The sequence below is a fragment of the Bos indicus genome, chromosome 9 (genome assembly GCF_029378745.1).
Source record: "Bos indicus isolate NIAB-ARS_2022 breed Sahiwal x Tharparkar chromosome 9, NIAB-ARS_B.indTharparkar_mat_pri_1.0, whole genome shotgun sequence".
Taxonomy (NCBI): Eukaryota; Metazoa; Chordata; class Mammalia; order Artiodactyla; family Bovidae; genus Bos; species Bos indicus.
In genome coordinates, this window is record NC_091768.1 from 101,962,800 (window position 1) to 101,975,533 (window position 12,734).

Here is a 12,734-nt window from a genome sequence, read left to right on the forward strand (position 1 = left end):
AGCCTCGGGCAAATCAAATCGCAACAGTAGTAATCCACAGGACAGTGGTCCCTCTCAGAGATGGATGGAAAACTCAGTTTCTCAGAGTTGTAAACTTTGTGACGAGTATCTCCATGTACCCAATGCAGGACACCTAGAGAAAGCAGAGGAAGGTCGTCTGGGCTGCAAGACAATTGTTTCTCATTTCTTTTTATTCCAGTGGTTAAAGAAACCCTTCAGTCTTCACATCTTCAAGGATTCTTTTCCATTTTTGTAAAAATAATCATGTTTCTGTTTGTGAAAACAAGCAATGGATATACCCCAAATGGATTCTTTTGGGGTCAGTTCACAAAGCTTGTATGTGTGCAGTCAGAACACAAAGAATTTTAAGGTAACTACTCCTTGAATATGGAGAAGGAAATGGCTACCCACTCCAGTATTCTTGTCTGGAGAATCCCATGGACAGAGGAGCCTGGCGGGCTACAGTCCATGGGGTCACAAGAGTCAGACAGACTTAGCAACTAAACCACCAGCATTCCTTGAATATGTCAGAGAGAGAGGACCCTGAGGGCATGGTCCTCCCCCCATGAGTGGAGATGACCTCTGAGTCCCGCTGGAATCCCAGGACCCCTTTAGCTACAGAAAGGGGCACAGCTTCTTCTGTAGGGAAATTGCTTCATTTATGACAGGGAAAAAGTGGAAAGTGTTAGTCACTCAGTCATGTCCAACTCTTTGCGACCCCATGGACCGGGTAGCCCCCAGGCGCCTCTGTCCATGGGATTCTCCAGGAAAGAATACTAGAGTGGGTAACCAATTCCTTCTCCAGGGGATCTTCCTGACCCAGGGACTGAACCCAGGTCTCCTGCATTGTAGGCAGACTCTTTACCAGCTGAGCCACCAGGGAGGAAAGAGGAAAAGGGGTGTCTCGGGTTGCAGGGCAGCACCTGTGTCTTCCCCAAGAAGACCGCACTCATCTGGGTGGTGCCTGCAGACCGATGCCCACTGGGAAGACGAAGCTGAAGTTCAAGGCGCTCGCCAAGTCCTGATGACTGATGCTGCACAGATGCTATCTCCACCTCTACTGACTTATCGACCAAGAAAGAACCTGACGGTCACTGGTCACTGAAGGAAGAATAAAACACCCCCATTCTGTTAACAGGCTTCCCTGGTGGCTCAGCTGGTAAAGAATCCGCCTGCAATGAGGGAGACCTGGGTTCGATCCCTGGGTTGGGAAGATCCCCTAAAGAAGGGAAAGGCTACCCACTCCAGTCTTCTGGCCTGGAGAATTCTGTGGACTGTATAGTCCGTTGGGTCCCAAAGAGTTGGACACAACTGAGCGACTTTCACTGCACTTGACTTTTCCATTAACACACAGCACCTCCCATCCGGCAGGCAGGACGGCACCGAGCCATCCAGTGTCCCCGGCCCCCCGAATGTGGCTCAGTCCTGCAGCCAAGCTAATGCCACTCCCACGGGTCAGCAGGGCTCACCGAGCGCCATCCTCTGTGACTTCGTTTTGGTGCCTGAGCACACCAGCGTTCACGCAGCTAAAGAGAAGGTCACCCTCAACACCGGGGGGGGGGAGTGCCGGCTGGGGCGAGGCCAGGGCCTCGGGGAGATGCCCAGGAGGCAGGTGACCGCTGACCCCGTGGCCCTGCTCCCAGGCCCTTCCGAGTGCACATCACAAACGATTGTGCTGTGCTCCTCCAGGGTCTCCAGGTCATCCCTCTGAGTCCCGGCCTCCGCTCAGAGGAGCATGATGTCAGTCAGCCCCCCGGAGCCCCCTCAGCATACCTGGAGGATCCCCCCCAGGGCCCTGCTTCCCCCACCCCCCAGGAACCAGCAGCCCCAAGCACGCAGCTCTCCCCTGCCCAGCAAAGGCACCAGCCGGCCAGAATTCACCTTCCTGCGTCGTCACCGCCCTGACACTGCAGCTGAAGGCTTAGAAGCAAATCTCTCTGTAACATTTCATTTTGTGGGGATTCTCGCGTTCAAAGTCCTTAGAGCAAATGCACTCAAAGCACACAGCTAAATTCCTCCTCGGGAATGGCCTTAAAACCTCAGGCCTCTCCCTGATAGTACTGTGATGTTTCAATTAACACCAGGGAGGTCTTGAACAGCAAAAATCTCAACCATCCATTGAAAAAGGAACCAAGAGTCCCACATTTTAGATTTTAGCCACTCATAGTAACACTTTGACCTGAACTTGCTTGAGATATGTTGTTTTCCTCTTTCCCAAGAACTTAAAGGACAAAAAAAAAAAAAAAAAAAGAGTCAAGGTCTGGAGACCTGTGCTGAGTGCTGTGTGTACAGGAAACACCCAGACGGGAGCTGGGAAACATGTCTGGGCTTGTCTGCTTCTAACCATGTCCAGACCGGACAGGCGTATTTTCTAAACCATTTTGTGATTACTGCCTTAAAGGGCACCCAGATTTAACATATTATTTATGCCTCATTTAGAAATAAACATCTTTCCCCTCTTATCAGGAAGGTCACTTTTTCTAGAATTCTATGTGGATTTTAACACCGTTCCCTTAAGGACATAAAGTCTGGTCCTGAATGCTCTACAGATAGCACTAACATTTGGTTTCTAGCATAACTCCTATGAAGCGTATTTTTTTTACAAATAACCTGAGAAATTTGGGGGGGGAGCCTGGTATCATGGGCAGGTGTGTGCTCTGCCAGAAAGGACTTCAAAACTGATCCAATGGGAGAGAGAAAAACCAGAGTATGAGTTGTTGAAACAACATCAGTATGTGACCAAGTAACTTTGACCATGGATTCTAGAATCCCCGTCAAGCTGGGCTTGAATTCTGACCGATGGAAGACATTCCCCCACGGGTGTCAGACAGACAGACAGCGAAGGGGCCTGGCCTCAGGCCAGAGGGGATCGGTGAGGTGTCCTCTGAGCCCCGCCCCGCACCAAAGTCACCTTGGCAGGTAATTTCCTCCCTTCTGAATCATCCGCTTTCCACGTCATTAAAGAGAGGCGATTTATGGGAAGTAAATGCAGATGAAAAGTGGTGGAATAGTCACGACGAAAACATAGAAAAGAAAAACTGGGCAAGTGTGAGCTGGGTCTCCACCAAAGCGGGCGGGACCATTCTAGAAATCACTGATTCCTGCGCAGGATATTAATTCCCAGAAAGGGCCAAGAGTAAATTATTAAACAGGTGGCTTATGAAAATGCAGAAAAGAAGAAGGAAATTAGCTAACTCTGACTTGCTCCCAGCAAGTCCTGCCAGGCCAGCCCACCCCACCCCTGTGGCTGATAACAGAGCAGGCGTGTGGGGAGGGGGCCGGGGAACCACGGCCTGGCTCTCAGGGGCCCACTGAGAGCTTGGGTCCGCAGAGGCTGACACCCCCGGGGATCCCCATGGGGCACCGTGGTCCTTCCCCCAGACCCCAAACCAGGCGTGCTCACCCAGGCGTGACACCCTGCTGCAGACGCTGTCAGTGTAGCCACGGTGCCCCAGTATCAGACCTGCCAGGGAAGCTGTTACAAATGCAGATTCCAGGTGCCAGGCCGGGGCTTCAGGACCTGTAATCTCTGAGAAGGTTGAAGGTCAGGGCTCCCTGGGGGAAATCCTGCTCAAGTCTGCCCTCCCCTACCTACCTACCGCTGGCTCCCAGCCGCACGCAAACAGGCTGTCCTGTCTGCATCCTTCTCAGCAAAACACAGACTTTGTTTCGCCCTTCCCCGGACACCTGCCCCACCCAACATGGCTCACAGATTGCTCATCAACGCTCTCCGTGGGGCTGAACCCAGTGGTCAGGCTTCAGTGTCTGCAGGGCCGGGCACCAGCCATCACCCCAGCTTCCTCACTTGGATTCGGGGACATCAGGCCCCCTGGGTCCCCCGACACCTCTCCCACCCTCCCGAGGGCTCTTCCTTTATCTGTCTCCGAACATCTCCCCCAACTTGGTCCCAGCCTTTTCTCCCATGTCGTCACCTCCTTGGGACTTCATCCCATCTGGGGGTTCCGTGTCACCATCTAAATGCTGACGCTCAGGACTGGATCTCCCCCCGGGACCGGCACAGGCGGCTTCCTGGGCGTGCCTGAGGAGACCTTAGGGGCTGCTCGCGCTCCTCCCTGGGGTCTTAGCCTGATGTGGGGGGTGAGAGGAGGCCCCCTGAACTGTGAGCTGCTCTGACACATGGAACGGGCCCTGAGCATCTGCTCTGCCTCCCAGATCATCAGTGCATTTAACTGTTTTTAAAAAGATCTTTCATCCAGACTTTCATTTTCAGGAAGAGGACTCCCCACACCCAGCCCAACATACTGCTAGGAAGGAAGTTCAGAAACGCTTTGAAAGCAGACAGGAGTCAGTGTGTCGCTTGTCTGCTTCCTCCAGGGAGGGCGGATGGAGGACCCTTGAAGAGTCCCTCTAGGGGGCACGTGAGTGTGTGCTCAGTCGATTGGTTTTGTCCGACTCTTTGTGAACCCATAGGCTGTAGCCTGCCAGGCTCCTCTGTCATGGGGTTCTCCAGGCAAGAATACTGGAGTGGGTTGCCATGCCCTCCTCCACGGGATCTTCCCAACCCAGGGATCGAACCCACACCTCCTGCATCTCCTGCATTGGCAGTCGGATTCTTTACTGCTAGGGCCACCTGGGAAGCTCTCTGGGGAGCATAACCCTCCCCCCAAAACAGCCAGAACTAACGACACAGACTGCTCACGACAAAGCCCGCAGGAGGCGGTGGCTGTGCACACATCGTAACACAAGGAGGGAAGGACTGGGCGTGAGCTCCAGACTCCCAGCCAGAAGGAACCCGCTCCTTTCAGCTTCCCAGGTAACCAGGGGCCAAGCCTCGAGCCTCGAGTGCATCTGACCTCCCAGGGCGCCCGGGTGGGAGGTGGACTCCAGGCAGCCTGCCTCCTGCCCGACCCGCCCAAGGAGGCTCCTGAGACGAACGGCTGATGCATCGCAGAGTCTCCTCTGCCCTTTACGTCGCCCTTTTCACGTCTCCGCCCCCGTGTCTGCGCCCGCTGGTGTGAGCAAGTGTGAGATGAAATTACAGGACCAGCTGCACTGGGAAAATACTTCTACAGAAAGCCTCCACTTCGCTTCCAAAGGCTAAATATAAGCTGTGCCATTTAGGATGGCAACACTTCTCCAGCAAGAGTGGGACTCCATGGCTTTTCAGGCACTCGCGGGCCTCCAGACACAGCGAGGACACCCGCCTGAAGAAGAGCACACCCCCCTGAAGTCACAGGAGCGAGGGGACAAGAAGGGAGACCAGAGGTGGGAGTCAGGGGCCCTGAGATGCAGGGAGAAGGCCCGCCTGGTGTCCGAGGTGTGCTTCCCATGGGGCGCTGCTCACAGACCCGCCTGGCCGATGCCCACCGGCCGCCCGAACTCCCCAAGGGACAGGTCACACGGTCCACACAGGGCTCTCTTTTCTCATCCACCCTGGAATGGCATTTTTCCTTTTTTTGACCCAAGAAAGGGACCCAGCACCCAAGGCAGTCACAGGACTAACTCACACCCCGGGGCCAGCAGCCAGATGTGGCCGGCAGCTGAGGGCCACCTCCACCTTCAAAAGGCAACCATGAGCTGCCCCGGAAGCCCCTCAGGGTCTGCACGGGGCCACACTGGGGCTCCTGCATCAGAGCAGCGCAAGGGAAGAGGTCGGAGGAGAGGGGAGGAGAAGCGGCTGAGATGCGTCTCCCGTCCATTTCCTTCCTTTGCCCTCCCACCCAGGCCTCTGCACTCCGCTCCCCCCATCCAAACTTCTATTAATTTTGCTTATTAAGGTAAGATGGGTGTTTCCTTCTGTTTTAAAATGAAAGTGCCTCCCGCCCATGGCTTCTGTCTTTCTTCACCCCCACTGCCTGCCACCCCCTCAAATTATCTTCCCTTCCTTCCTTCTGGAAGCCTTTCAGTCTGCTGGTGTTTTTATAAATCACAGCCTATGCAGATCGCGCCCTGGAAGCTTCTATTATAAATGGTGCCAGGCAGATGGAGCAGCGTCCCTGCAGGGGCCTCCCTGTGGACGGCGGAGCACGCAGGCGTCCCACCAACACGTAGGCTGCAGGCTCCCCGGCTCTGACAACTCGACATCCCTCGGGTGGGTTCACTCTAGTCAGTCCCATCAACCCTCAAGCCCCCTGAGCGGCAATGTTCTGTGGAACATTGCCTGCGAGGTGACAATGGTCTGAGGCCCCAGTGTCTGGATGCCGTGTTTCAAGTGCAGGTTCTATTGGGGCCTGTTGACAAGCTTCATCTCATCTTGAAAGTTACCTTTAAGGAGATGCTTTGCAAAGAGTCGTTTCTCACATGGATGAGAAATTTGTTACTACTGACTTGGGTTTGTCAAGATGCCCTGAGGAATCTAGAAAGAGCCCCAAACCGTGGGTGGACAGGGTGCCAACACGTCCTGCAGAGAGACGTCTGCAGCAGTGGACAGCTGGGCAGTGTCCACCCCGGGGCGGCTGCAGGTGTGAGGACGGGGCTGGTCAGTCTTTATTCTTTAGCACGACTTTAAAGACAGCGCCGAGTGCGGAGGGGGATACGGTGACAGCAGGAGTCACGTATGCTGTGCGCCAAACACAGGCCCAGCACCGTCTCCCTTCTGTCCTCAGACTCAGAGCGCCGTCACGACAGTGCATTGCCCCTCCCCTTCAGTAAGAAAAAAACAATCTGAACACGGAAAGCTGTTTGTCACAATGATTTTCTTTACAAGAGTGAAAAAATGAGAAACACTGTGAATGTCCAAAAAAGCGCGGAAGAATTAAGTGATGACGACATCCGCCAGATGGCATTTTACAAAGGCTTTGAAAGTGGTTATGCCATTTACAGTTGCTCCCAGAGGAATGAGACTGTAGGTGAAAACTACCGAAACACATACGGTGTCTGCGTGCTGAAAACTACAGATGTGCCCGAACGCAACCAAGGAAGAGCTAAACTCCCAGAATAATGAAATATGTAGGTGAAAACTACCGAAACCCATACGGTGTCTGCGTGCTGAAAACTACAGATGTGCCCGAACGCAACCAAAGAAGAGCTAAACGCATGGGAGACACTCATGTTCACAGACCGGAAAACACAGCAGATGGAGCGTAATTCTCCCAATATTGGTCTGCAGGACAATGCAGTTCCCATCAAAAGCTGAGCAGGGCTCCCTATACACAGACAACGTCATTCTAAAATTTACATGGAAATGCAAATGACCCCAAGTCACGAAAACCCATTTTCAAAATAAATAATAAAGTGGGAGGAGTCACTCTACTGTTAAGGCTTACAACGCAGCTACAGTTAGGGACTGAGGGAACGACAGACGCCCAGACTAACGGAACAGAACCGAAAGCCCTGGAGTGAACCTGTTCAGACACACCCAGTGGGTTCTTGAGAGGTGTCAAGGAGAGACTCAGCAGAAGGAGAACATTTTCAACCAACAGTGTTGGAGCACTGGACCTCTGAGGCAAAAAAAGGGCCTCAAATCCCCTGTTTTATACAATGAACTGAAAATGGATCACAGACTTAAATGCAAAACATAAAACTATAAAATTTTTAGGAAAGAAGCTTCAGGACCCAGGTCTAGGGTAAAAATTCTTAGACGTGATCTCCAAAGCTTGATCCAAAGGAGGAAAAATTCTTACACTGAACTTAAAACTTTTGCTCTGCAAAGACGCTGCCAAGAAGATGAAAAGACAAGCTGCACGTCAGGAGAAAACATCTACAAACCGCTGAGGCAACCCTGTGTCGTATCTATAACAGATAAAGGGTTCTCAAAACGCAACAGCAAAATAAAACAAAGAATCCAATCAGAAAGTGGGCAAAAGAGAGAAACGGTCATTTCACCTAAGAAGACCTACAGACGGCAAACCAGCACGTGAAAACACATTCAACATCGGTAGCCGCGAGAGAAAGGCCAAACCACGGCAAGGCATCACTGCACACCTGCCAATGGTTAACACAGAAAAAATACAGTGATAACATCAAATGCTGGCGAGCACGCAGAGGAAGTGGGTCTCCCCTGCATTGCTGGCGGGGATGGAAAATGGCCCAGCCGCTGGAAAACAGCCAGGTGGCATCCTACGAAATGAGACGTGAACTTACCCTACAGCCCAGCAGCCGCATCCTCGCAGCTTCATCCCAGAGAAACGAAGACGAGGTCCGCACAGAAACCTGAGCATATTTCACAGCAGCATTCCTCCCAAACAGGAAACAACCCAGACGTCCTCCAACGTAAATGCTTCAGCAAACTGGGATTCATCATCCGGTGGCAATAAAAAGACAAACCACTGATACACCACACGACAGGAGTGAGCCCCACAGAAGGACACTCAGTACAAAAGCCAGTCCCGAAAGACCACACTGATGCTGAAAATAAAAACTCCGATGTTAAGGCAAGCCAAGAAAAATGTAAACATAAAGCATTTTCTCTGCCCATTTGGGCCTCCTCCCTCCCCTCGAGTCTGCACTGTGCGTCTGCCTTTTGCATTAACCAGACCTCCCCAACGGCCGAAATGCTGGCTCAGCCACAGAGACCAAGGGGTCTCCTGCGTCAGACAGAGCAGGCCTTGCTCAGTCCTGTAAGGGGTCACCCCCACTAGCCTGCTATGTGCAGATGTTTTTGATGGACTTTATGTCCAATGCCAACACATCACTTCCGTTAAAGATGGTGATTGATGCAGAGCCAAAGGGTCAGACGACCTGCGAGACGCTGGACCCCACCTAACGGAAGTCCTTAGTGTAACCACTCGCTTGTATGCTGTGTGTGCTAAGCTGCTTCAGTGGTGTCTGACTCTGCGACTCCATGGACTGTAGCCATGGCTCCTCTGATGGGATTCTCCAGGCAAGAACACTGGAGAGAGTCGCCATGCCCTCCTCCAGGGGAGCGCTCCAGCTCAGGGACTGAAGTCCTGTCTCTTATGTCTCCTGCACGTGTAGGTGGATTCTGTACCACCAGCGCCACCTACTAATTAGCTTTCCCAGCGATATTACTTGCCATCTGCCTCTTTTACAAAAGTATTGGTTCTTGCATTACCAAATCTGTGACTGAGGCTCTGACAAGATGAATGATGATCAGGTGACTTGAAATGACGGATCACACATATAGTCCTTTAAGGTCAACGGTTGTCACAGTGTGACTGTGGGTGTGGGAAGAAGCAGCAGGAGGGAGCCTCCAGGGAACCTTCCTGGGTCAGGAGGGCACAGCGACCCAGTCCTTGCCTGGGGAATCCCACGGACAGAGGAGCCTGGTGGGCTACCGTCCATGGGGTCGCAGAGTCAGACACGACAGAGTGGCTAAGCAACAGCGTGGTTCCAAGAGTTATTCCTAGGGGAGGAACGGGGGAAGGGCAGACAGACCTCTGCACTAGTTTCTGTAACTTTCTGTTGCTCCATAACTATTTCAGAATAAAACACTTTTAAAAAGTGACTTTGAAGTCTACTTGCAATGTTGAAAGAGACTTAAGATTTTAAACTAAAGAAGGCAGTAAATAAGTTTTCTGTCCATGATGGTTATATTCACATTTAAAAGATTTGTAGGAAAAACATTTACGGGAAATACATCAAGATGTAAGCAGTGATAGTGTCCGAGAAATATAAATGACTAATTTTATTTCCTTTACTTTCTGAATTTTTTTATACACAAATGTAAAAATGAGCAAGAAGATGCTGGCATCTATAACAGGAAATTTAAATCAATAAAATCATCTTGCTAACTGTCCACGTGGGATTCCTATATTCATCCACTGCTATGTATCCAATTCTGAAATACAACGGAGAATTTATGCAAAATGAACTGTGAGTTTTGAAAAGCAGATAAGATCAAATAACTTGTCGCAAGAAAACAAAAAGATGGAAGCCAATATGAAACAATTTGGATGCCATTTCTGGATGCGAAGAATAAACCTACCATTTGGTGGAAAAGAAAGGCTCAATATTTTTAAAGCTATTAGAATTTTGAAACTCAACGTGCGAGATTCATCTTGTGGACGAGCATGGCATTTCCAATCAGGGCACAGATGGTAAACGTAAGAACGTGCAGTGCAGAGACCAGTACAAATTTCCCAGCCCGGCGGGTGGCCAGGAGTGAATAGAAGTTTTCCAGAGAGGTGGGCTGTTTGGGGGTGGCTGGTATGAACTTACTGGAAACTGGAAAATTAGAAAAAAATTTAAAAGTGAAATTAGAGATGACTGTCTGCTATGAAATATTAGACAAAACGACTTGTGTGATAAATTCATTCCTCTTAATAGCTTTGTAGACATAAATATAAAGGGTTTACAGCTTTTCTTCAATGGTCATGAGCAGTGATCCAAACACAATCACCTGTGGTCACTTCTGTATTTTGTGTGTGTGTTAGATTGTTGCTGTTCAGTCACTCAGTCGTGTCTGACTCTTTGCGGCCCCATGGACTGCAGCGCATCAGGCCTCCCTGTCCATCACCAACTCCCAGAGCTTGCTCACACTCATGCCCATGGAGTCTGTGATGTCATCCAACCGTCTCATCCTCTGTCATTCCCTTCTCCTCCTGCCCCCAATCCTTCCCAGCATCAGGGTGTTTTCCGAGTCAGTTCTTCGAAGCAGGTGGTCAAAGTAATGGAGCTTCAGCTCAGCTTTAGCATCAGTCCTTCCAATGACTATTCAGGATTAATTTATTTTTAGGATTGACTGGTTTGATCTCCTTACTGTCCAAGGGACTCTCAAGGGTCTTCTCCAACACCAAATTCAAAAGCATCAGTTCTTAGGTGCTCAGCCTTCGTTATGGTCTAATTCTCACATCCATGCACAAGTACTGGAAAAACCATAGCTTTGACTACATGGCCCTTGTTGGCAGTGATTGAATTATCAATCCCTAAATCTAGGGAAGATTCTGCATGAGCGGTGTCCCCCATACAAGGCCAATGCACGAAGGTGACACTCAGGGCAATACATGAGAACACTGCCAACACCCTGGCCCCAGTCATTTCCCCCTAAAGGATCGTCCCAGTATCCTTAGAGAAGACTGCCATCCATCATCAGAGCCTCAGAGTGCAGGCGACCGTCGCCAGGCCCGGCTCTGGTCCCTTATCCTGGAGATTCTTACAAACCAAATCCAAACAGAAAACATTCATGAACTTCAGAATTAAGCTTAAACAATTTCAGTGACAATGTGCTTTCATCAGGTTTCAAAATTTTTGAAAAGGTGAAAGTTTTGGCCAAAACCTCAAAGAAATCAGCTAAATAACCATCCCTCTTCCTTTGTAACCAACTTAGTTGACATTAAAAATAAGTACAAAACATTCTGCTAAATGTTTTCAAATGCCCCCACCAGCCCACCCACATCACACTACCTACCCTCCACCCCCGAGGGTAGAGTTGTCCAAACTCTGCCCCAAATGACCCCCTCAAAAAGCTAACCGGTGAGCTCCACACATATGTCAGCTTTTGCCAATATGAGCCAAAAGTCACAGATTTCCAGACAGTCATGAGCACAGATGAAGCATTTCTAGCAAGCCGATGCACTGAATTGATTCACCCAGGATAGCGGCCTTGACGCCTGAACCCTGCAATCAGCATGGCTGAGGTTTACAAAACACCAAAGACTGACGACCTCAGGTCTGCTGTAGGACCACAGAGGCATCCGGGCGATTACACGTTTCCTCCACTTAGATGGGTTTCCTCGGCCTCAAGGGCTTGCTATCTAATGACCTGCGAGCCTGATCCTGAGAAGCGTCTGTCGCGGAAACACTTCTTGGAGAAATGAGAGATTCTGCACAGGGTGAAGGCAACATCTTTTTCATTCCCAGTTTAACCCACTCTGCGAATACCGTCCTGTTCCCGGTGGTACCCTCCGCCCTCAAAGCGACCTGAACATGGCATTTACTCAATAAGCATTTGCACAGAAGTAAATGAACACCTTGCAGATGGTTTAAGAAAGGTGTATGGAACGCCCAGAGCATGTCTGTAGAACCAGGCTTGTAGCATGACTGAGCCAACCTGCTGAGATCCAATCTCATTCGTGGCGTAAGACAGGCTGGGGGACTTTCCACATTCTCCACGTTCAAGGAGTATGATTTGCATTATATACAATTTTTAAATTCAAAGAAAGTATATTATAAACACTTGCAGAAGTCTAACCTAGCTTGGGGTTTTGCCAGACTGCTTCAGCCCCATCCAGCAAATCCAGATATCTCGTACTTCAGGATCACACACTTTGTCTACAACAGGCTGAAGTGACGCTGGAGAAAAGCCCTAGACATTTCTGAGGCTCTGGCAGAATATGTCAGAAGTTCACTCTTTACACCAGGAAGGGTGATCTGAAGACTTGTTTAGAAAACCCCTTCAGCTGAGGCTATTATTCTGAGCCGCTGAGTAGAAGTTCTCTCATCTCCTACAAACGAGGATGAGTAAGTGTCTATCTGGGGATTCAGCAGTGATGGACCAGCCACTGCACCTAAGCCCTGAACTAGGGGTCAGGCTGGAGGCCTGGCAGCGGGGGCGGGCGTTCTGTGAGTTCTGTGGTCCTGCTGTGGCACGCCGCCTGCCAGCGAGGTCAGCAGCTTCCGATGATGATGTTCTATCGTCATTAACACACGGACTCACTCACACAAAACTGCTGAATTTAAAACCCTCTTGGCAGGCGGAACTCAAGGCCACAGGCACTCACGTTTACTCACACGTTTGTCTTTGCTTGAACTGCTTGATACAGACCATGTTTGGAAGGACCAAGAATCATTTAAACAGAATGGCCCCCATGGGTGATGGGTATTGTCCTGGGCTCCGGAGCAAGGCCCCTCCCCCGGGGACAGCCCTCCCCTCT

The 12,734-nt window shown here is 50.6% G+C and overlaps 1 protein-coding gene across 6 annotated transcripts in view; it reads right to left on the reverse strand.

Annotated features, from left to right (window-relative positions):
• RPS6KA2 (ribosomal protein S6 kinase A2) overlaps window positions 1-12,734 on the reverse strand; it is a 334,973-nt gene that overhangs the window by 92,325 nt on the left and 229,914 nt on the right. The window contains exon 1 of one of the 6 annotated variants that reach the window (XM_070796505.1): window positions 8,044-8,079. The exons of the other annotated variants lie outside the window; for them this stretch is intronic. Coding sequence (XP_070652606.1) covers window positions 8,044-8,064 — 21 coding nt within the window. The 5' untranslated portion in view covers window positions 8,065-8,079. Of the gene's footprint in view, window positions 1-8,043; window positions 8,080-12,734 lie in introns of those variants that run through there. 6 annotated transcript variants of the gene reach the window in all.